This window comes from Ambystoma mexicanum, chromosome 9 (assembly GCF_040938575.1).
Source record: "Ambystoma mexicanum isolate Mex_15411 chromosome 9, UKY_AmexF1_1, whole genome shotgun sequence".
Classification (NCBI taxonomy): Eukaryota; Metazoa; Chordata; class Amphibia; order Caudata; family Ambystomatidae; genus Ambystoma; species Ambystoma mexicanum.
Window position 1 is genome coordinate 1,076,417,162 of NC_090931.1, and position 24,565 is coordinate 1,076,441,726.

The 24,565-nt window shown below is 45.3% G+C and overlaps 1 protein-coding gene across 6 annotated transcripts in view; it reads left to right on the plus strand.

Annotated features, from left to right (window-relative positions):
• The window catches only part of CCDC148 (coiled-coil domain containing 148), a 1,950,480-nt gene that overhangs the window by 1,890,143 nt on the left and 35,772 nt on the right, over positions 1-24,565 (plus strand). For all 6 annotated transcript variants that reach the window (XM_069616397.1, XM_069616394.1, XM_069616398.1 and 3 more), the window contains one exon: positions 17,575-17,715. In XM_069616397.1, the coding sequence (XP_069472498.1) occupies positions 17,575-17,715 (141 nt within the window). The remainder of the gene's footprint in view (positions 1-17,574; positions 17,716-24,565) is intronic.

Here is a 24,565-nt window from a genome sequence, read left to right on the forward strand (position 1 = left end):
CTTAGTAGTAACCAATCACTGGTCTCTGGGTCATACTGCCCCCAGCCAATGACTGCCCTCTCCCTAAGCCCCGCCTCCGGCAGCCATCCTCACATTTTTACCGCACGTTCAAGTGTTGGGAGTCCTCGTGCTGTAGCTCTCGAGCTTTTGCTGCGTTTTCGCGCTTTTTCGGGAGATTTTTTTCTCATTTTGCGGTTAAATAGAGCCTCAAGCTCCACCGTTTCTACATCCGATCAACGGGGATCCGTTTCAGAGTTTTCTACGCCCCTCAAGGGTGAAGATTTCGTCGAGCTACGCTTTTGGAGGATTCCAGAAGTTCTGAGGCCTACCCCGGACATGGCCCAGGAGAAAGGAAGCTCGACACCCGGGAAGCTGTTCAGGACCTGCCCTGGATGCCAGCTTCAGAATGTTTTCAAGGAGGACGAGCACTTGTCCACTGTCTCCATGAGGACAAGACGCACAAGGAGAAGGACTGTGCGTTTTGTGGGAACATGTTGGAGCGGACCCTAAAGGATCGCCACCTCCGTCTCGCCAACTGGCTGGAAGGGAAGAGCCCGTCAGGCGAGAAGAAGAAAAAGAAGTCCGAGCGGTCTTCTAAGTCCTGTGAGGGTTAACAGGCGACGGGGGCCCAACAAAAGGCTAAGCACTGCGAGTCCGCGGGCACCGGGAGCGCCGAACGGTCATGCTCCTTGGCTGCCAGGCAGGGCGCATCCTCCCCGGCGCCATCAACCACGAGCCAACGCTCTGGCTCGGGTAAGAGGAAGTCCGAGAACCCGGCGAAGCTTCTGGAGAGGCCCCGGTCGATCTCGAAGATTCCGGCAGAGGGGGAGCGAGGCTCGGACCCTCCCCCCAAGGTGAAGGCCCGAGGTGTCCAGAAGGTGGCGATGGCCTTAATTCACCCTGCTAAGACCTCGATTGAGGATGTCGCTGCGGCCCTGGCTCAGCCTGTGGAGGCTACACCAGTGGAGGAGCCCTCAGGACCCAGAGTTTCCCTGCCACCGCAGAGGGAGTCGTCTTTCAGGCCCATTGAGAAGACCCCCACGAAGTCCTCGTTGGAGAAGGTGGGGGAGGGGCTGATGGCCATCGTGGATAGGGACACGGCCTCTGAAGAAGAGCTCATCGAAGTCGTGGAAGAGGCCCAGCCCATCGGGAGGGATCCCGACGAGGGCGACGACGAGAGCGACGGTGTCGCCGACAAGGCTCCTCAAGAGCCTTCGCGCCCGTCATTTCCGGCGCCACAGGAAACCTCGGCGGCCATTTTGTCAGCGATTCAGTCCTTATGCTCAGAGATAAGGACAAGGTTGCCCCTTCCCCCGACGAGGTACCTGAGCCAGACCCGACGGGGGAACCGGAGCCAGGACCTTCGGTGAGTCCACCGCATAAGAGGAGGAGGACGCATCCTACGCCACCTCTCCCACCTCTGCGGCCTGGTCTGCCTTCCCCCCAGTCTACTACCCACGGGGATGATACAGGCACGGACACCGCTACGACAGGTACAGATGACGACGGAGGCGACGACGGGACGTGTCCCCCGTTGCCCCCTGCTCGGGCGTCCCCGCCCGACGAGATTGGATCCTTTCATGCCATGAACTCCAGGGCATCCAAGCTTTTTCAGCTAAGCCCAGAAGAAAAGAAGAAAGAAAGGTTCCTTTACCAACGGCGCAAGGCTAAAAGGAAGACGGTCCTCACCGTACCGCTTCTTGATGACATCTGGGATGAGGGGCTCGCCCTCCTCAAGAACCCTGCCATGGCGCCGGCAAAGAGGGACCGGTACGAGAAGAAGTACCGGGTCCCCGATGCTGCCCCCTTGTGCCTTCGGGCCAGCCTACCCTGGATTCGGTCGTCTCGGTGGCGGCAAAGAAGAAAGCTGGGGGGGCATCGGCCTCGACATCAACTTCCCCGCCGGACGGCGAGGGCAGGAAGTTGGACACGATGGAGCGACGGATCATCTCATCCGCAGCGACGACTATCAAGGCGGCCAACGCCCTGGCTATCGTAGCCCGCTACGACAGGTAGTTGTGGTTCAAAATCGCCCCTCTGTTAGACTTCCTTCCGCACGCCAAAAGGGCTGAGGCCCTTGAAATCCTACAGGAGGGGGGAGATCGCTTCGGGCCACGCCATCACGGTGGCAACGGACATCGCCGACACCGGTTTCCGTCAGTTGGGCAACAGCGTTTGCTTGAAACGAGGAGGATGGCTCAAGGCCACGGATTTCCGCCAGGACGTACAAACCAAGGTCTTGGACATGCCCTTCGACGGGAACAACCTGTATGGGAAGGCAGTTGATGAGTCCCTTCAGGCCATCAAGACAGACACAGAGACTGCCCGGGCACTGGGAGTGCTCCAACAACGACGGCCGTCCTTTCGGTGCTCCGGAGGCAGACAAGGTGCCTCCAAGGGATCTGGCAGTGGCTCCTCCACTTACCGCCAAGCGGCAAGATCTTCGTCCCAGGAAGCCCACAGGGGACGCGGCAAGTCAGGTGGTGCCTGTCGTCGTCGACAAGGAGGTCAAGGGGGCAAAGTGGCCTCCAAACAAGATTTAACCGACCGGGGGGTCGGGCCCCTGCCGAAGCACCCCGGTGGGAGGCCGGCTGGCGAGGTTCGTCAGCGTGTGAGAGTCCATCTCCACCGACCATTTGGTGCTGGATGCCCTGGCCCAAGGGCATGCCCTCGAGTTTCAGAAGAAGTGTCCTCGTGTTCCATCCGTGGCCAGGAAGGAAAATCACATCCCTCAACTACTGTTGGAAGTAAGGGCGATGCTCAATAAGGGTGCCATCAAGCTCGTCCCAAAGATGCTTCGGGGCTCCGGAGTTTACTCAAGGTACTTCCTCGTAAAAAAGAAGACAGGAGGATGGCGCCCCATCCTGTACTTACGACGACTGAACAAGTTCATCAAGGCACAGAAGTTCCGTATGGTCACCCTCCAGCATGTGCTGGGACAGCTGGAGGAGGGCGATTTCCTGTCGTCGTTGGACTTGGAGGATGCGTACTTCCACATCCCCATTCTAAAAAGACACTGAATGCTCCTCAGGTTCGTGGTCCAAGGGCGGCACTACCAGTTCAAGGCCCTCCTGTTCGGATTGAAGTCGGCACCCAGGGTGTTTACCAAGTGCCTAGCACCGGTGGCGGCGCGGCTGCGCCTACAGGGGATCCACGTCTACCCCTACCTGGACGACTGGCTCATCCGGGCAAGGACAAGGGAGCTCGCCGTGGAGCACACTGCGAAGACTGTCAAGCTGCTCACGGACCTGGGATTCTCCATCAACTTTCCAAAATCCCACCTGGTTCCGTCGCAAGTCGCCCTGTTTCTGGGAGCCAAGCTCGACACAGTGGCGTTGCTGGCCTCGCCGTCGGAGGAAAGGACCAGGACCATTCTGGGCAAGGTGCAGCGTCTGCTGGCCACGGACATGGCCAGGGTAAGATCTATCAAGTCCCTCCTCGGGATGATGTCCTCCTGCATTTATCTGGTGCGTCTTTGCAGGCTTCTGATGAGACCCTTACAGGAGTTCCTCGACGCCCGCTGGATCCAGTCGACGGGCAGCTTCGAGGACAGGATCCCTCTCAACGAGACGTTCCATCAGGCGATCTGGTGGTGGGGTACCCGCTCCCATCTGTCGGCGGGCACGGACTTTCAGACCCCAACTCATCAGGTGATGGTGACAACGGACGCCTCCCTGGAAGGTTGGGGAGCGCACTCCGGAGATCTTCACGCGAGAGGCCTTTGGCTCCCGGACGAGAAGTCTCTCCACATCAACATCTTGGAGCTCCGTGTGGTGTTCTGGGCCCTCAGGTCCTTTCTTCCGTCCCTCAAGGGCAAGGTGGTGAGGATCTTCACCGACAACACCACCACGATGTTCTACATCCAGAAGCAGGGCGCAACAAGGTCCCCGGCCCTATCCAAGGAAGCCCAGGATCTGTGGCATTGTGCCGTCGCCCATGGGATGTTTCTGGTGCCTCTTCATCTGGCAGGAATAAAAAACACGATCACCGACTCACTCAGCAGGTAGCTGCGCTCGTGCCATGAGTGGGAACTACGCCAGGATCAAGTGGATCGACTCTTCCGACGATGGGGCGAACCCCAGATTGATCTCTTCGCAACAGCGATGAATTCCAAGTGCCGGAGGTTCGCCAGCAGGTTCCCCCAGCCGAGGAGCATGGGCAATGCTTTCTCGTTCCCCTGGGATGGCCTATTTCTTTATGCGTTCCCTCCGCTGCCGTTGCTGCTCCGGTTCATCAACCAGCTCAAGAGGTCCCGGTGCAGGATGATCCTCGTCGCACCGGTGTGGCCGAGACAGATCTGGTTCCCGGACCTTCTGGACTTGTCAACGTCCCCACCAGTCAAGCTGCCGGCGGACGCAGACCTTCTCTCCAGAGAAGGAGGCGCCATTCTTCACCACAACCCGGAGTCGCTGAACTTGCGGGCCTGGCTCCTGCAGCACTAGAGTTTGGAGGGTACGACATCCCGGCCGACTGCAGAGAGGTTCTTGCAAAGGCCAGGGCGTCCTCAACTCTCAAGTGCTACGGACATAAATGAAAGAGGTTCTCTGTCTGGTGCCGTGCACAGAAGATTAACCCTCTGCGGATTACAGCCCCTCAGGTACTGCCGTACCTACTGTCGCTGGCCAAAGCTGGACTGGCTCACGCCTCCATCAAAATACATCTGGCTGCAATCTCCCGATCTACCAGGACAACGGGTCGGGCGCCCTTGTGGTCTCATCGCCTGGTGAAAGAATTCATGAAGGGACTATTCCGATCATTCCCGCTGGTGAAGGCTCCTGCCCCGGCGTGGGAACTTAATGTGGTGCTGACCAAGCTCATGGGGGCCCCATTCGAGCCTATACGTTCGGCACCTTTGAAGTTCCTGTCATGGAAGACAGCTTTCCTCGTGGCCATCACCTCCGCACAACGAGTGGGAGAGATCCAGGCCCTATCTTGCAAGCCTCCATACTTGACTTTTCATGACACGAGGGTGGTGCTGAGGACACACCCATCCTCTGTGCCCAAGGTGCCGTCGGACTTCCACCTCAACGAGCCCTTGGTGTTGCCAGTTTTCTTCCCGTCGCCTTCGTCGCCGGCAGAGAGGACTTTGCACTCGCTGGATGTAGCTAGAGCGCTGAAGTTCTACGTGGACCGCACAAAGAGTTTTTGGAAGACGTCACAGCTGTTTGTGAACTTTGGGACTGTGAATCAAGGGAAGGCTCTCTCGAAGACTTCCATTTCCAGATGGCTCTCCGGCTGCATCATGCACTGTCACCGGTTGGCAAACCGACAGCTGCCCGGCCGTCCGAGAGCCCATTCGACCAGAGCGATCGCTGCTAGCACGGCGTTCCTGTCTGGTGTGCCCCTGCTGGACATCTGCAGGGCTGCAACGTGGAGGTCGACGCACACCTTCACAAGATTCTACTGCGTCGATCGGGACTTCAGGGAGGAGTCCAGGGTCGGCCAAGCAGTGCTGCGCAACCTGTTCGCCTAAGGTGAGCCTGGTGAGGAGGTAAGAGTTGCTTAATGTGGAGTTGTTGTATTGCTTAATGTTGAGCCTGTTGCCACCTCCCGTGGTTGTGCATGTGTGTACTGCTATGTATTCTCTTATTCATGAGCATGTGAATCCATGCCAGACCCCATGCTGGAGAAGGAACAAGTTACTTACCTGTAACTGTTGTTCTCCAGCATGGGTCTGGCATGGATTCACATGCGAACCCTCCCACCTACCCCTCTGCGGCTCTTCACTTGGTCATACTGCCACTTTACGCGCTACCAAATCTGAGGATGGCTGCCGGAGGCGGGGCTTAGGGAGAGGGCAGTCATTGGCTGGGGGCAGTATGACCCAGAGACCAGTGATTGGTTACTACTAAGAAAGACAGATCAGAAACGAAACTGATACTGATTTCTTTCTATACCGAGGATTCCCGGCCTGACAGCGGGGAATATTCATGAGCATGTGAATCCATGCCAGACCCATGCTGGAGAACAACAGTTACAGGTAAGTAACTTGTTCCTTTGTACTTTTTGGAGTTCAAGGATGTTGGCTTTACTTGCCCCACATAGGAGAGCATTACAATAATCCACACGTGGTAGAATAACAGCTCTCACCAGTTTAGTACGGTTTTCGATGGAAACAAGTGGGGCAACCTGTCTGAGCACTTTAAGATGATAGTTGGTGCTCTTTGAGATTGCAAAGACGTGAGCGTCACAATCTAAGCTATTCTCCATGAAGGGACCTAACGTTTTAACTTTCTGTACAACTTTTATATCACTACCATCAATCCTGAAACCTGAGTATGCCTGGTCCAGATTAGTTAATACCTGACGGGGTCCGAATAGCATGAGCTCAGTCTTTGAATCATTAAGGCAGAGCCAGTTAGTAGACATCCACTTTTTTTATCAGTTGATACACCATATCTACCAAATTTTGGTCTGTCATGATTACCAGTAATGTCAAGGACCAATTGGAAGTCATCCGCATAATTGCAAAAGAAAATCTGAAAGAATTCCAATTCATTACAAAGAGGGAGGGTGTAAATATTAAACAATAAAGGGGAGAGACAGGCACCCAGTTGAATTCCACAGGTCAACAGTTGAGGTTCTGAGGCACAGTCCCCCCAGTGTACCTGTGATCGACGACCCTCTAGAAACGATCTCAGCCAGTCTATGGCATTAGCAGAGAGGCCCCCGACTGACTGCATTCTATCAAGAAGTATGTTATGATCAAGCAGGTCGAAGGCTGCCGATAAGTCCAACAGCATCAGTAGCCCCGACCTACTTTCTTCCAGCTTAGAAAGCATAAAAGTCTGCAGGTCCAGGAGGGCAGTCTCAGTGCCATGGTGGCTTCTAAAGCCTGACTGTTTAGTATGAAGTATAGCAGCCATCAATACATAGTCCTGCAATTGGATGGTTGCAACCTTGTCTATAAGTTTGAGTAGTATATAGTATAATAATATATGGAACATAACATAACTTAATCCTATTCAACACATACTTAACCCAGCTATGTACCCGCCATAAAACACTTGATAACAAGAAAGAAAAAAGAGAAAGGAAAGAAAACAAAAGAGAAAAAAGAAAATGGAAAACGTGATATCACACACATAAACATATACATTTGCACAATAAATAGATAGACCCCGCTATTACCCTTGATCTTCCATCAACTAAAACCACATACAATGTAACCACTTCTCACGTGCCATACAAACTATTAAAGGGTATACAGAGTTCTAAATACCCTTCTTCTTGATTCCGTTTTTTAAATAAAACCTTCTCGGAGTATGACAGTATCTGTACATCATACACCCATCTCTCTATCTGTGGCTTTTTTCTCGTTTTCCACAACATTGTAATCTGTTTTGGCGCTATTACTAGTACTTTGTAAATTCACTGACTGTATTGCCTAGCAATACTACAGCTTCCCTTACTGCAAAACAAAAGAGTTTGAAGAGGCAATCTCGTAAATGTATTGATAATTTCGTGTCCAACCTGTCTAATACATTTCCTCAAAAATCCTTTGACCTAGAACAATTTCACACCATATGTATAAGGGTCCCCATCTCTTTACCACATCCCCAGCAAGTGTCGTCGTTCATCAAGACCAAACCATGCAGACGCACTGGAGTCCAGTACAGGCGTCCCAAAATTTCTGATGTATGAGTCTCAGACTCGAATCCAGATTACTTCTAAAACCTGCCCCTATTATTTGCATCCATTCCTTATCCATAATTTACAACCCAAATCCTCCTCCCATAGCCTACTCAACTTTTCCCAAGACTCAACAATTAAAGGATCCATAGGCATTAAGTTAAGATATATTGATACCATGCACGGCCACGATGCCAATATAACACATCCATTTGGCTCATTATTATTGGCATAGACAACATGTCCAGTCTCTGCAATAGTAGAGATTCAAGATCCCTAAATCTACCTATTTCCCTATTCCTCAGACCAAACACAAGTTGCAATTCCTCAAAAGGTATTGTGTGCCCATCCTGAAGCACATCCCCTATTTCCAAAACTCCTTTCGAGATCCAGTTTAATGTTTTATTAGCTATTTGAATACCAGGATTAAGCCAACGAGAAGCCTTATAATGCAAATACAAATGTCCACCGAAGTTGTCAACCATAAGGCAAGCACTTCTCTAATTACATTAGAAGTGGGCAATTTTACATTGATATTGGGCGTTGTTCCAGTTGAGTACATATCGCTCAATTTGAATGGATGAAATCTATCCCTTTCAATTTATAACCACATCAGCTCATGTGTATATCCAAATGACAAAAAATGTCTCCTTCTCCAGTATGAATTCTCTATGGTACTTCTCAAGGTCTGGGTAACCAACACCTCCCACTTGAATACTATGTAGTAGCATGAATTTAGGAATTTTTCTTTTTTTCTTCTCACCCCACAAAAAGTCCTGAAAGATCTGATCAATCCTCTTTAGCATCTTTTTCAAGAACCTCAGTGGTAATGATTGTATGATATTAAGTACCTTAAGTAGCAGAGTCATTTTAAGAGCGTTGACCTTTGCCCAAGTAGTCAGTCAGTTAAATTTTCTCACATCTCTTTTCAACGTCTCTGCCAACCTAAATTAAACTCTACAATTCTCTTCACATCTCTGATTAAATAAGCCCCTAAAAAGTTAACATTAGATTCCAACCATCTATAGTTCCACTCTGCAAAGTTCCCTCTCCTACAGGTTGCTGAAAGTGGAAAAACCTCTGTTTCATCCAGATTCTCTTTGTGGCCTGAAAGTCTACCTATCTTTCCGAATGCACTTTTCAAGATTATACTACCCACTTCTGGATTAGAGAGAATAATCACCATGTCATCTGCATAGGACAGCACTTTGACAACTTTTTCCCCAAACCTATATCCTATAATTCATTCTTCGCCCCAAATGTATGCCGATAATTGTTCCAAAGCAATATTGAACAAAAAGGGTGACAAAGGGCAACTTTGTCTTTTTCCTTGTGTAAGATTGAGTGAATCAGATAATTCATTGTTCACCCACATTTTGGCTATCGCTGCATTATGTAACCAACCGACTGCTTTTAAAAAATGAATACCAAACCCATCTTTTACATAGTAAACTTCAGAAATTCCCAATTGACCCTATCAAATGTTTTCTCTGCATCCATGAATACCAGTACTGTATCCGAAATGTCATCTTTGCGAAGACTCATCACATCAGTAATAGTCCTAAGGTTATCATATCCAAATCTGCCTCTCATAAATCCTACTTGAGAAACATGAATTAAATCCCAAATACATTTATCCAGTCTATTCACCAATACTTTGCAAATAGTTTCACATCCACTTTAAGCAGTGAAATTGGTCTGTAGTTCCCACATTTGTTATGGTCTCTGCCCTCTTTTGGAATCAATGTGATCAAGGCCTCTCGCATAGATGGACATACTTCTCCATCTTGTACAAAGTTGTTGAACAATTCACATAAAATTGGAGCCAAAACCGACCCAAACGATTTGTGAACTCTACAGGTAGACCATTTAACCCTGGGGATTTCCCAACATTAAGTTGTGCAATTGCCATCAGAACCTCTGCAACTTCTATCTGAGCATCCAACATATTACTGTCCTCTGGTGATAACATAGAAACTTCAAAAAGCTGAGAACATTCCTCCAGTTCAGATCTGAGCAGAAATGAATTCTCTGCATACAATGTTTCATAGAAAGTTCGAAAACACTTACAAATCTCAGAATGTCTCAACACCATGCAGCCACACCTTGGATAATTGATTTCACTGTCACCATTTTTAATCTTTTGGCCAATAGCTTGCCACTCTTATCACCATTTGTAAGAGACAGTATTTCTGTCTCATACAAAAGAGGCCCTTTTCATCCATTGAATATGTTTTATTAGCTAAATGTTATTGTACACAAACCATCTTCAATCGGTCTGCATCCTTCCCACCTTGTGCATATTTTTGCTGTAATTGGGATAACTCCACCTCAAGCGACCTCAGTTCTGTTAAACCTTTTTTCCTTATGTTAGAAGTCCTATTTATCAATTCCCACCTTATTGCTGCTTTTAAACTATCCCATACTCTAGTAGCATCGGCTGAACCCAAATTGTCTCTAAAAAACAGCTCTATACATGTCTAAATACCCGTTACTGTAGCCAAATCTTCCAAAATCTCTGTTTTAAGATGCCACCTGACAAACGAAGCACACTCCCTACCAAGGTCCAAACAGAAATCCATCAGGCCATGATCTGAAATTTTGCGGTTCCTAATATCCACACCAAAAACCTTGTCTATAAGTTTATCAGATATTAACATATAGTCTATCAAAGACAATTAGTCATTTACCAGCAAGTAAAGTGTATATTCCCTCACAGATGGATGCATGATCTTCCATATAACTTCTAAGTTAAATATTTGGAGAAACAGAACACATTCTTTACATACTCCAAAATGTGTGAATCTGCATTGACCAGTACGATCCATTTTATGGTCAATAACGCAATTGAAATCACCTCCTAAAATTAACGTTTCCCCATGCATATCACGCAATACCTTAGTAATTTCCTCAAAAAACTCTTTCCCCAGAGAGCAGGGACCATAAACATGACCTAACGTTAGTACCCTCCCACTATACATTACATCTGGGAAAATCATCTCGCCCTCACCATCCATGCGACTCTCTCTATTTTAATATCCATACCCTTCCTAATCAGAATACTAACCCCTCTTGTTTCAGAAGTAAAACAATTTGACAACTCACGAGGATGCCGTGAGCTGATTAGGAACTTCTTTGCCTCATGAAGTAAATGTGTTTCCTTTAAAAAGACCAAGTCTGCCTTCGGCCTCCATATCCTCGTCATCACATTTTTCCTTTTCTGCAGGAAATTCAGACATTTCACATTCCAAGTGACAATTATCAACCCACTCATTTGACGAAAAGATCAGAAGTCATTTCTTCTATAGGTTCAAAACCCATTGTGCTTTTCAGCAGCGACAATTTACACTCGGCATACATTCATCAAGTAAAGAAACAAAAAGAGAAAGAAAATAAAAAAGAAAATTACTGCTGGTGTATAATAAGCCAGAATCTATGGTCACAGCAAAAATAACACATAGTACATTCCACAAACAAGTGACACAACTAAACAAGGCAGGAAACATATACAAAAATAGAAAAACACAAACACATAACAACTCAACAGCTTGGAATAGCCCAAACTGGACATAAGTAAAAATCATTTCAATGTACATCCTGTTCTGTACCTATTACTTTAAGACATTTTGTATTTTACAACCAGATTCCCAGATTTTTGTTACGGCTGAACCATAACCCTCCAGTTACCAATGCCCATCACAAGCATATCAAAATCAAGCACCTTCCCCATCCCAATATTTATCAAATATTCCTCAACCCACTCCTGAACTAAAGTCCACCCTCTATATTATTAAAGCCTGTGTGAATCAAACAACTAGACTATTTAACATGACTAGTACACATACCCCATGCCATAACCAACATACTTACTGGTCAATCATAGAAAGCTTTGGTACTCTCAATCTCTCTGAAAAACAATAATATGAGTATATATCTACCCATTCCAGCCATACGTTTATATATTTCTTCAAAAATATAATATAAATGGAGACAACAAGGAGAAATAAAGAATACACCCCCGTAATACTCACATATAGGTAAGGTCATCCATGTTGCATATTGCAAGGTAACCTGACGGATTTAATTCAGCACTTGACTGAAACTATTTCAGTTATAATCTAATGCAATGCTACAGATTCATCCAAGTAAACCAGTCTTTTGTTACCTACAAACTAATTTCCGCACTCAAGTACAGAGAAAGGAGGAAGGAAGAGCAAGGAATGATGTTTCCACCTACTACACTCCCTCCAAGGCTGCAATGCCAATATATTTTATCAGTGTCACAGAGGTTGAATAGCTAAAGCAGCTGACGAAACTGCTTGTCCCCCGGAGTGAACTTCGCTTGATGGTAGGTTAGCAAGCAAAAGCATAGACCCCTGATGTGGAAATGTTGCAAGGGAAAATCTGGTTTAATATTCAAGCCTCAGCATTCCCATATGGCAGAATTCCTTGTCATTTGGCGTCTTGAATGGTTGATCAAGCAAGCATATCTTAGGATAGAACTTCTAAGTAATTTGTATTGGGTGGATTTGGAAGGGGGACAGCACTAGTCCCAGGAATCCCCTTCCTCGGTCACTGGATTTTCATCCTTGCAAGGCAACTAGATCTATATTTGGAGCTACACCCGGATCTGATACTTCCACTCTCCGGATCAAGCGCTGACCCTTGGAAGGGTTTAGTTTCTCGAGTGATTCACTTTCTCTTTCCTTGCTGTTAATTTCAGGATGTGGTAAGTAGTTCTGAAACAGGGGACTTTTCACCACTCTTCGTTGCTTCTTCATAAATATGTCCCATTGTTGTCAATGAGCTTCCTTCGCCAACCTAAAGGTCTTGCTAACGTTATGGTTGGGTGGGTTGGACTTCTAAGATGATTGTCTGAAAAGGTGAAACAAAAAGTGAAACAATATTTTATTGTGAAAATGTCTGGTTAGGTGAGGCTTGGCCCTCCTCTTTGTGGTTCAGTTCTTACATGTATATAATGGGTATTCTGTCTGCTACATTCAACCGAGGGTTCGTGCAATGTCTTTTTCTGCAGCGCTTGAACATTCTGGCAATCCTATACCTAGTGAAACATTTGATGAGATTATGCAATCACACTGTGCCAAACATGATGGTTTTTATGCACAATTGTACATCTTTTAATTTTTGCAAGATCAGCCTGACACGTGTTTCGAGACTTGCCTCTACCTCTGAGGCAAGCAGATTGTCGGGTTCTCTTAAGTCACTAAATGTCTATTCCCAAAAGATCATTTCAAACAACCACCTTTATTTCACTTCGCTGTTGCGACAAAGCTTAATATTCACTATCTGCTTTTCGGGGTCGGACTGACTCAGGGGAGTGTGATTACATAATCTCATCAAATGTTTCACTTGTACTGTGGAGTGTAGGGCAATACACCCACACCATACAATCACCCGTGGTCTACAACAAACCGATATTGCCCCTGTGCAAGGGCAGGGGGTCTCTGTCCTTTTTGCCCTTTCTCTCTTTGTCCTATAATCTAGTGTGCAATCTTTTGGTTAGTGTATTTTTCTTTGATGTTTGCGGAATAGTGGACTCCAAAGCCAAGTATCCAATATTTTTGTCAATTGACTCCTCGGATCCATGAGGATTGTTGGAATTCTATATCTTGGATACAGTTTGATTGTGGCATACCTCTTGTCTCAGATGCTTGAGGAGTCTGTGACTACTATGTCCAGCATACAATTTATTTTCATTCAAGAAATTGTTTCTTTACATTTTTTGCGGGTTTTTTTTACTTAGTATCCCAGCATGCACCACTTTCACTCAACAATAGTTTTCTCTTAGTTTGTTCTGAGAGTTGCGACTCTGTTTCCCAGTATTTAGTGTTGTCACAGAATTCATGTTTTCTCTGTTTGCTCTAGGAGTTAGCATCACTTTGTGTTGTTTTAAAGTAATGTCTTCTCAGGTTTCTCTGTGAGTTAGGACTCAATTTCCTAGCATTCTGCAATTCACACAATCATTGTTGTGTCAGTTCGCTCTGGGAGTTTTTCACTCTGGGAGGCCTACCATAGTGGAAACGGGTTCCCTGTGTTCTATGTTCACTGCTGTGTTTGCCAAATGTACACCAAAGGAAATCTTCCTACACTGTAAAGGGAAAGGAAAAGACCTGTCCTCATCTCTCCTCTTTCCTGTCTCCAACCCACTGAGTTTGGATAATAAACAAGACTGCATTGTTAGGTCTCCATGATTTTTATAACGCAAGGCCTTACAGGTTCCTCGATATCATCTGTGATTTTTCAAGCTTTGCCAATTCTTTTGGAGACTCTATGCTGCTTTATCAGCAAGAAGCAAAAAGAGAGAAGGAGCAGCAAAGCGGAGTGGACACCAATACTTTATTTTTTATTTATTTGATTGTGCATTTGTAAGGCGCTTATACATCAAGTAAATTGTGTTTCAAAGTGCCCGCAGGGCAACAGGAAGGGGACATGGGGAGAAAATCAAAATGTAACAATGAAAGATAGAGACAAACCTACTAGGCCTTGTGAGCATTCAGAACGTGCAAGTGCAGAGAGAGAAAAGGGATGACGGAGTGTGGGGGTAAGTGCTAAGGGCACCAAGAGGGAAATGCTATGCAGTGAGCAGATGTAAGTGCCTAGGTGAGAGTGGTCAGCTGTCAATAAATAATAAATAATCAAGTGCAGGCCTGTGGTGGCATAGGCTAGTGGGTGCCAAGGCGAGTGCTGGTAGCGGGCAGAGGCTGAAGGTGATTGGTTGTGCGAGGCCAGGACCCAAGTGGACAAATAAGGGCCCTGGACACCAAACTCGGCAACTGTGTTGTTTAGCAGAGGGGGGAGGAAGGGACGAGGAGGTGAAAAGGAAAGTCTTGAGGAGCTTCTGGAATATGAGGAGATCCAGCTCAAAACGAAGAGAAAGGGAGAGGCTGTTCCATACTAGGGAGCCTGCTGAGGAAAGAGATCAGCCACCAGCATGCTGTTTAGCGAAGCGCTTGACACACAGATAGTTGGTGCCAGAGGAACGTAAAGATCTGGAAGGAGAGTATTCAGTGAGGAAGAGTCAGAGCCCTAGTACGTTGAGGTGCGAGAAGAGTTCATCTACCCTGTGCCTTCAGACCTCCTCTATTCTGGATGAGCCGGTACTAGTCCCAGAGGCAAACTAAAGATCCTGAAACCCTACTCTGAAGCTTGATTCCCAGGCTGAAGGAATTCTCCTTACCCCTTACCCTCCTGACATAAGAAGGTGAAGACTTGTTTCCTGAGGTATAGATCCTTCCTGTTCCCTATGCTGTCCTGAGATCAGAAATGTCAGCATCTCAACTGAAACAGTGTGCCTCTCATATGAAGTCATCTGCAGCTGCTAAGTTCATTGGAAAGTTTCAAAGTTCTTCAAAGCTGAGTACAACCAAGCAGAATGATCTTGAGCTCTTCTTTTCATATATAGGAAGAGTACCAGGTACCTTTCATGACATTGTAGCCTGCAAGATGTATGCAAGATTCCAATGTTCAAATGTTCATCTTGACCAGTTAAAGATCCCAAGAGGTGACTTTGAACATATTTTTGTCAAAAACCTATTATAGTCCTATGATTAATTTTAGCTTAAGGCCCGTAGACTTTCACTGTAAGTTTCTGAGTTATTTAGGGCAATTCCTTATTACTTTCTCGTCCCAGTCTTTACTAGAAAGGAGGCCAGGACAAAGCAGAACTGAACTCATATTTATGACGATTACCACCTCGTCTCCTCTTTCTTGTCCCTGTCAATTTACTAGTCCAAACTGGGATGAGGAAAATGTGGACTTGGAATATTAAAGATTACAGGTAAGTCATTGGGGCATTATCTGCCCCTTCATTGATCCCAGCAACACCAGAAAGACTGCTCTGCTGGGAAAGGGAAGCTAGATATTGGTTTCTTTCATGGTTTTCCTACAGGTGACATGTTGTCATAGGAGTTGGGGGGGCGGGGAATATTTTTGAAATCTACATTTTTTTCAAAGTGTTACATTATTTTATTGCACGCTCCAATTTGTATAGGGTGCTCATATTGTTGCACTCGAGCATTTTGAGCATTTTGTTTTAGTTAAAAGCGGAGTGAAAACTCTTTTGAGCCTTTGTACTGAAATGTTCACTACTCGGAGTAAATTGAATTTAAGTTTTGTCTTTATCATTTGTGTTTTGCCCACTGGTGGCATGACATAGGTCCTCGCCATTGCAGATTGTATTCAAAAACATTGAGTTATTTAATTTTATTTTATTGGTGTTTTATAAAGAATACAAACAAGATATTTCAAAATGCAGAATCGAAAGGTGTGGGGGTTATGGGAGGCGCATAACCTGGTACCCAGCAAGTAGATGGCGAACGGGGGAGTGCATTTGACTAAAAGTTGTTGGATAAGCAAAGAAACAACTTTCTAGCTAACAGATCAGCATTAAACAAATGGGGTAGGGGGCAGTGGACACAATTAGAAAAACTTCAAAACATAAAAGCAGCAAACACGAATGAAGCATGAAAAGACAGCAAAGTTCAGGTATCCGGAAGTAGGCTAAGGGCCTGCATAAGAGTAGCCACTCCACTCACCATGTATTGCCTACTGGCCATCTATGCTGCATTGCATGTTGTCAGTATTCCAATTAAATAGACCCTGGTTGTTTGAGAATTAAGCACCAAATGAAAGTAGAAAAACAGGAGTGAAGGAATAGAACTAAAGAATTAGAAGTCGTCTTAAAAACATTTGGAGGACATATGACATGTAATTATAATTACTAAAAGTAAAATGGTAGCAGACTCTAAAAGCTAAAATAGCAGTCTAACATGTCATTACAAAGGCCGCTTGGGCAGCCTAGCAAACGTTGGAAAACTGATTTTGTTCCTGTAATTCTTTTTTCTTCCATGATACTCTGGATACGTTTTTCTAACAACCTAGATGTATGACTTTGCATATTGTTTTGTTCTGATAAATGTATGCATGTTTACTCTTAGGACCCCTTTCCAGAGTAAATTATTCTCATTTGTGCATTATTGATAATACTAATAACAAACATGATGCTAGTAACTTTACTATGACCATTGATATTTCATTTTAGTGCAGAAACTCTCTCCGACAACTGTTTGCGAAAACTGTTGTTCTGACATCATATTTATGTTACTAGATTTTGTTTCCTTGGTTTGTAATTTGCTCCATCACTTGTAACGAGTGTTCACACTCAACACAACATATGAATAAGATAATAATAAATAATGGGGCATTATGATGGCTGGGTTGGGGCAGATGACCTGCACTATTTGGTATAACATGCTCCATCTCCATCGACCTCAAATGAGTGTTCAACGTTGAAACTTTATAATTAAGAACTTCAAGTATCATTATTATAATTCCCTTGTATGAATCGTAAATATCCTACTATCAATAGTAGCATTTGTCGTGGCATTAGGTCTGGTAAATATATGTTAGTAGAGACAGTAGTACTATGAGCACAGGCGGTAGTAATAGGACTAGTTGTAGAGTTATTGGCAATATTAGTGGAAGAAGTACCTGTAGTAGATGTGCTAGTAGTAGTAGGAATACTAGTACTAATATCATTGAACGGTGTCACAGTACCAATAATACTGCTTGTGGTAATACTACCGTGGTTGTAATGTTACTAATAATAGAACTAGTATGATTAGTAGCAGTAGCAAAACTATATGGTACTAGCAGTACGTGGTTATAATGCTAGTAGTAGTTAATAAAGGAATACAAGGTAGCTGAGAATTGTGGTGCTATGTGTCGGAATTCGTGTGTGATTTGATTTATCATATTGCCTGAATCCCTTCGTGGCACTACAGGATAAGTGAAGTCTTTTACATATAAAAAGAACAACTGTGCCCGCCTTTACATTGGAACCTTTTTTTCAGATACACAGGCACGTTAGGAAACACATGCTTATCTCTCCAATGTAAAACATGATGTTATGTTGTTTTATAGGTTGCCGTTGTTGCAGAGTTCGATCCTGTAAGAATGATGGGTGACACAGCAGCATCTAAAGCCAGGTTGGGCATTGGGGCCGAGGAGGAGTTCCTACTTCAGAAGCCCTTATTTAAATTACATACTTACAGTGAGCAACAGGTAAGTCAAAATGTGGTTCATTTCATTTCTGCCTAATGTTCCCCACGGACACATGCATTAATGCACGTGGCTCTGTTTTACGGCGTACTCTTATTATTGAGCAAACCAAAGTAGCTATCAATTTTATTTCCTGATCATCTTCACGCCATTTAATGCTTATGTGTTTTGTTGGCAGTGCCTTGATGTACCTTGGATTGTTCATCATCATTGAATCTGCTGGGTTAAGAATTGTTCTGCCGTGGTGTAACCTTTGAACTGTTGCATGTGTAGCCCACAGCGAAAAATATATCTGATTTGAACAGTAACATTTCAACACAGAGGCAGTAGTCGGGGGGGCCCCCACATCATAACAGGCTGGTTATTCCGCAGTGTGCCACTATAGAGAGACTCAAGAGCAGGTGACAAGGAACAATTTGTTTTTTGTCGCATTAGTGGAATGATGAGAAGTAAGTGCTTTAATGTATATTGAACTTTATAGACAGCTATGTCTTTGAATGAACTGCATTATGTTTCAGTTGTTAGAATCGATTTCTAAACTCTGCTATGGTGAACAGAGGTTTAGGAGGCCACCCTGGTTAGTGAAACAGGGAACACTTCTGGGAAGATAGCCAGGACAATTCAAGGTAGCTTGGAGAGCAGCCATGGCTAAGTCTCAGGAATAGTGGGGGTGATCTAAGCTCTTGGATGAGCACACACAGTATGCTGACAAGAATTACCCTTAGACAGTAGTATTTAAAACATATACAATTTATTAGACCCAAGACTTAACACAAGTGAATAAAGAAAAACAAAGTAGTACTTAAACACAGACTATGTAAAATATATGTACATTCACTTTTGGTAAATCTGGTAAAGTGCCAAATTCTGCCAAAACCTGTAAGGAGGAAAAGCAGGTAAGCTTTATCACATTGGCAAACTCCAGAGATGGATAACCCTAAATGCATAAGTCCAGCCATACGAAGATTGGAGCCTTGTGTTCAATGTTAAATGGGCCTGTAAAAGCGCTCAGTGCTGTGTTAAGACACAAAGTACAATATTCAAGAGGGTAGAAAAGTTAGGGAGAGGATTCTGAAGTGTAGAAAACGCTGTGATATGCTGCAGAGAACAAAACTATTCCCAATTTGCGCACGGCTTTAGGAAGCGGAGGCCACCCAAGACAAGGCAAGGACAAGGGGTCGTTTGTGCGTAAAAATGCAATGGATGAACTAGGGGCCACTGGTAAGTGATATGATTACTCACCGCCCTTAGCTCTTGCACCTAGAAACCCTTGTGTACAGGCACGTTATAAATGCCACATCATATCATATCACTCCGAGTCCAAACTTGGCAGGTCTGGAGAGGGTCGCCTGGACTACAAAATCCCACCCTTGGTTAAGTTTCGAGGTGCACAGGTGCTGCGGGTGCAGGTGCAGGTCCGGTTTACAACAGGTGCTGTATCTCTTGTCTCAATTGCAGGACAAAGAAAGCACTGGTGCAGCTGGTCTCAGGACACCTGAAGAAAGGCAGGAAAGTCATCAGCAATGACCGCCACTGTCGCAAAGTGACGTAGGGGCACCCAAGTCTCGCAGTCTGACGCACGCTTCTCTCTCATGGCCCAAAGCAGCTGGGACAATGAAATTTGACAATAAGATACTTTGCAGTGCGAACTAGGATTTCGCCAAAGCTCGAGGTAAAACTCTATAAGACAACACTCCTTCGCAGGTGACAAGCTCTTCAGTCCATTGGAGGGCCCAGAGACACTTCCACAGCAAAGCGCTTTTGCAGGGCAACAAGAAGCCATTGAGAGTGATTAGTCCCATCACTAAAAGAGGTTGAAGCACCCTTACAGGTCTTCGGAGATCGAGCGTACAGCAAGGCCCTAGCGGGATAATAGTGGGCTCAGGGTGCCAACCTTCTTCTGCGTGGTTCTGGATAGTCTTTGCGTCTGCTCGGCTCTTCTGGATACTTAGCTCCAGGTATAGGGACGATTCTGACCTATTGGTGATCTGCGGATCTGCTTTCATGACCCCTCCTCATATCCACAAGTCCAGTGAGTGCGCGCACCCAGCTGGCCACTGAAGAGATCTGCCCCACTCAAGCACGCCAGCAGTGGGCCAATCAGGGACCACTTCAGCTCTGATGCTCTCGTGCACACCAGACATCCTGGCACCAGTAGTGTGAATTTGGACCAGACAGTCCCAGTTCACTTCCTGGGTGCCTACACACTTGACATGCATTAGCTTGCAAAAAGCGGTGGCTTTCGCGGGTGAATGCATGCCCAAATAAGGACTCCCCGGGTCACAAAACTCAGGAAGAAGGCCAACGGACAAAATGGCCAAAGGAGAAAACAAAAGACTTTGTGGCACAGCCATGACAGACTCCAGCCACAACCATGAGCCAAACGTGGTAAGCGTGGTATGGCTCAGTAAAAGTTAATAAAAATACATGAAAAAGTCTACTTCTAGGCACATTGTCCAGTTTCCAAAGAATCCTTAGTGGATGTCTAGGGCCCGAAAACGCAAGTACCCCATTGCACGGTACTGTAATGTACTTTGCGGAATTAGATACAGTTGCCAAAAGTTGCAACAAAGTCATAAGACTAGCGAAACAAAGTTTCTCAGTACTTACTGTCTGAAGGACATGTCAGTTTCCCCATAACGATGAGCGAAAGCCCAGTGGAGTGCAGCTGAAGGCTGTGCTCCACTGGCAAAAGTCAGGACAGGAGACTGAAACAAAAGCAAAAGGTTTGGGGGTCCACAAATATAGAGGTAAAATAACAGTAAGTGAAATTTTACCTAACAATTGACAGTGACTCAGCAGAGCTGGAACTTTCCACAACTTAAAACTCTGAACGTCCTCAGACTCATTAAGTTTCCTTGGCCATCAGCATTCCCCTCTGTTGTTTGTCAGCTCATGTTGCAAACCATTGTTCCTGCCACCTGATGTTCTCCTGTATGTCACATTGAGTTGTCTTTCAGACTTCTCCCATGTGTGGATGTTTTCATTGATTAATTTGATCATAAAACATGTTGTAACTCTTTAAGCTCTGTTTAGGTTTACATCATTTTAATTTCAGTCTCACTTGGTGTTCACCAGGTTTACAGTCATATACCTTGTGTCAAAAATGTATAGTTATTGCACCCACCACAGGGTTGGTACTTGGTGCATCCGTCCTAAACTACACTCCCCCATGCACTTGTTCTTGGTATGTTCCCAGACCCTTGAAAAGCTGAGCACCTATCTTGCCCCACTCAATAGGAAACTTCCGAAGCACCACTTTGTGCTCTCCAGTCTCTCTTCCAGGAAGCCTGTTCATACATCCATTTGCACTCTGATCTAGGCTTTGCCCCGAGGTCTTGTTGTTGGCTGATTTGCCCTATGTCCTGTCCTATCATCCACCCAGACGTGATTGCTTGTGTGGGTGATCAGTTGAGGAAGCTGTGTCCCCTGCTGAGCCACAGTCCACTTCAGACTATAATATACTGTGAAAAAGCTGCTCTAACTCCAAAGTCTGAAAACCAGAGATGAGCAAGAACGATCTACGACACTACCGCTACTGCTGCCTGTCTCATGATCCGGAGCCCTCTGATCTCAGATGGTTGCAATTTTGAAAGTCCAGAGGAGAAATCAATGGTAAGTTTCTTCCTCTCTCTGCAAGAAGAACCTGTGGTAGAGCTGCCCTCCAGCCACAGTATTTCATTTAACAGTTTCAGGTGCCCCTGTATACGGAATAGTTGTTGCATATTTTGACCTGTCTGCATTTATTCTGTCTCTGTAATATCTAACCTTATTCTATTCTATTTTATTGGATTTTCGTATAGTGCCAACACGCCCACAGGCCGCACGGCACTCACAGAACAGTACAAACATAGAACATCAAGGTAGCACATGGTAGTATAGTAACTTCAAAATTCCTAATCTGCTCCCCTTTCAAACAGGTGAGTCTTCAGTGCTTTCTTAAACTGTGCAACTGATGGAAGCTGTCTGAGTGACTGTGGCAGTGCATGCCAAGCCCTCTGAGCCCTCACTCCGACAGATATGGACGTATCTGCCAGAGGAGTTGGGTCATGTAGGCACAACTGGAACTCGAAAGGGACACGTTTTTAAAATTTAGATTGGGGTAAAAAATGACCCCCAATGTTTTCACATGGTCGGAGACCGTTATCCTAGCGCCTCCAATCAAAAAGGCTTTGTATTGGGCATCAGATTTTTTCAGCTTTGCGTCTGTACCCATGTTCAAAATCGGTTTTGTTGTCATTGAGAGCAGATGAGTTTGATACCATCCATTTTTTAGTGGCATCAAAAACCTCACTTACTCTCTTGATAGATCATCATATGATCCAGTTAACTCCACGATAATCTGGGTGTCATCCGCGTAATTTGCGAACTTCACACCCAAACTGTCCAGGAGATCGAACAACGGTTTAGAATAAATATTATACAGCAGTTGCGACAGACGTGAGCCCTGAGAGACGCCACAGCTGAGTTGGACCTGTTGCGACTGGAAGTTCTCCTTAACGACACTTGCCTTCCTTGATCCCAAGAAGGATTTAAACCAGTTCACAGGTAATCCTGAGCAATTGCCCACCTTAGCTAGCCTATCCACCATTATATCATGATTCACCAAGTATGAGGCTTCAGACAGGTCTAGCAATAACAGCATAGCCAGACCACCTTTATCTACAATATCGGCTATACACAAGTGCAGTTTCCGTCCCATGCTTTTTCCTAAAACCTGATTGACCCTTGGCCAGGATTCCCCTCTGTTCTACAAAAGTGTCATACTGAATACATGCACCCGTATCTATGATCTTCAGTAAGTATGGCACATTTGTAATAGGCCTGTAATTAGCCGGGTCGTTTGGATTTAGATTCTCCTTTTTTAGCAGAGGGAGATGAATGCCTCTTTATTACAGTCCAGAACAGCACCTTCTTGTAAAGGATTGATTAATAAATGTTGTGACCGAGGGCACGATCGAGGTAAAATAGTCTTTAAAGTATGAAGCTGGAAAAATTCTCCCTTGCATGGCATGGGTTTCATTTTGGCCACTATTTCTGAGACTTCACTAACTGTGACCGAATGAAAAGCAAACCTGTCAGGAACAATATCTGCCTCGGTATTGACAGGCTTTGACTTACTTCCTGGGCCTGATGCATTATGTGTGTCAACTGAGATACATGCCTGATGTTGGCTAATTTTCTTGATAAACCCATTGTGAATTTCCTGGCACCAAGCATCATCAATAGTCACATGAGAGTCGGGGACTATGCCCTTGAGCTCATTCAGAATTATGAACAACTCTCTGGAGCTGGATTTTGTTCCCACGATCTGTTCCTCTAGTTGTTCCTTTTTGGCTTTAAGGATGGTTCTATGGTAGCTGTTGGCTTCCTCCTTGAACATTGTAAGGGTGGAGTCTGAGGTGTTTTTCCTCCAGCTTCTCTCTGCCATGTAAACATTACTTTCATAATATCTCACATATTTTAGAATAAGCTACTATTATTCTGCCTGCTGTATATTATGTGCAGTGTCTTTGCATTATATTCTGCCAATTCATTTGGACTAAAACTAAGTTCTGAATGGCATCCCTGGTGTCAGCAATCATTGCCTTGGGACTGCAGCCATTCTTGTGTGCATCTGAAGTCTTCCATTACCTAATGTTATTGTGAAAGTGTTTCATTTGTTACAATTGTATTGCATTGATTTTTCTTTGCCCTTTGTATTATTACTGCATTTGGACCAAGATCCCTAATGTTCCAACTCAGGAGCATTTATCAGGTTACCCCTTTTTCATTCAGCAGACATTTCATGTAGGCTCTCGCCAGTAACAACCAAGGCTGGTACAGGCCCTCAAACCAGTGAGGGGACTTCGATAATCCGCACCCCTTACATAAAGCTCTCTGTTTTACATGGAGCATCAGTCTAAACCTTAAGCTGTGTGCAGACAAAATAGCAGATCATATGATAGCTTCACTGTTCATCATAAATGCGCGATGAGCGAACAATATATAAAGTATGCAAAATACAAAGGGGGGCTTAGTGACAACTGTGATAACGAATGATGATACTATGGCATCTCGGTGTCACCAACCAATTCTGGAATGTGGAGACAGAAGGTGGGGAGACGGAAGCAGTGAAAGGAGGAACACGTTTGCGTGGTGCAGGGGTAGCTTTTAATAGAAAAATATTTGTGCTAAATGAATGATGTTGGTGCCTCCGTTACTACAAACCTGACAACAGTAGATGTTCCTTGCCTATAGCTCGAGCTCGGTGTGTGCTTTAAACAATAAAATAAAACAAAAATAACCTCTCCAAGACTAAACCCAATGGACGCACACACCGACGCACAGAACTCACAGTATTGTGCTAGCTACTGTGAAAGGATTCCAGTCCACACTCTGTACAGCGCTCTGCTGCTCTCAAGCTAGGTCCGTGCTCTAAATAATAAAATAAAAAATAAAAGAAAATACATCTAGTGGATGATGAAATGACCACGGAGGATGGAAGGTCACACCCCACATCCAGAAAGGGCAGAAGGTATGTGGTGCCAATATCTCCAGGATTATGTCTGTTAATGGGAAGAAGGGTGGTAAATTTGTAAGAGGAGGGGCGTGTGGCAACGTGGGGAGATGGGAGCGGTGAAGGGAGGAAGACAATTGCGTGGTGCATGGGGAGTATTTAATAGGAATACATAAGTGCCAAATGACTGGTGTTGGTGCCTCCGTCACTACAGATACCTAAGAGGAAGTGCATCTTCTGGGATGGCACCACAGCACAGCGAGATGTGAATTGGTCTGCAGTTCTGGGTGCTTAGATATCCCTACGCAATAGAAGTAAACTAAAAACCGGATCTGTTTTGTTATGTAGCAATGT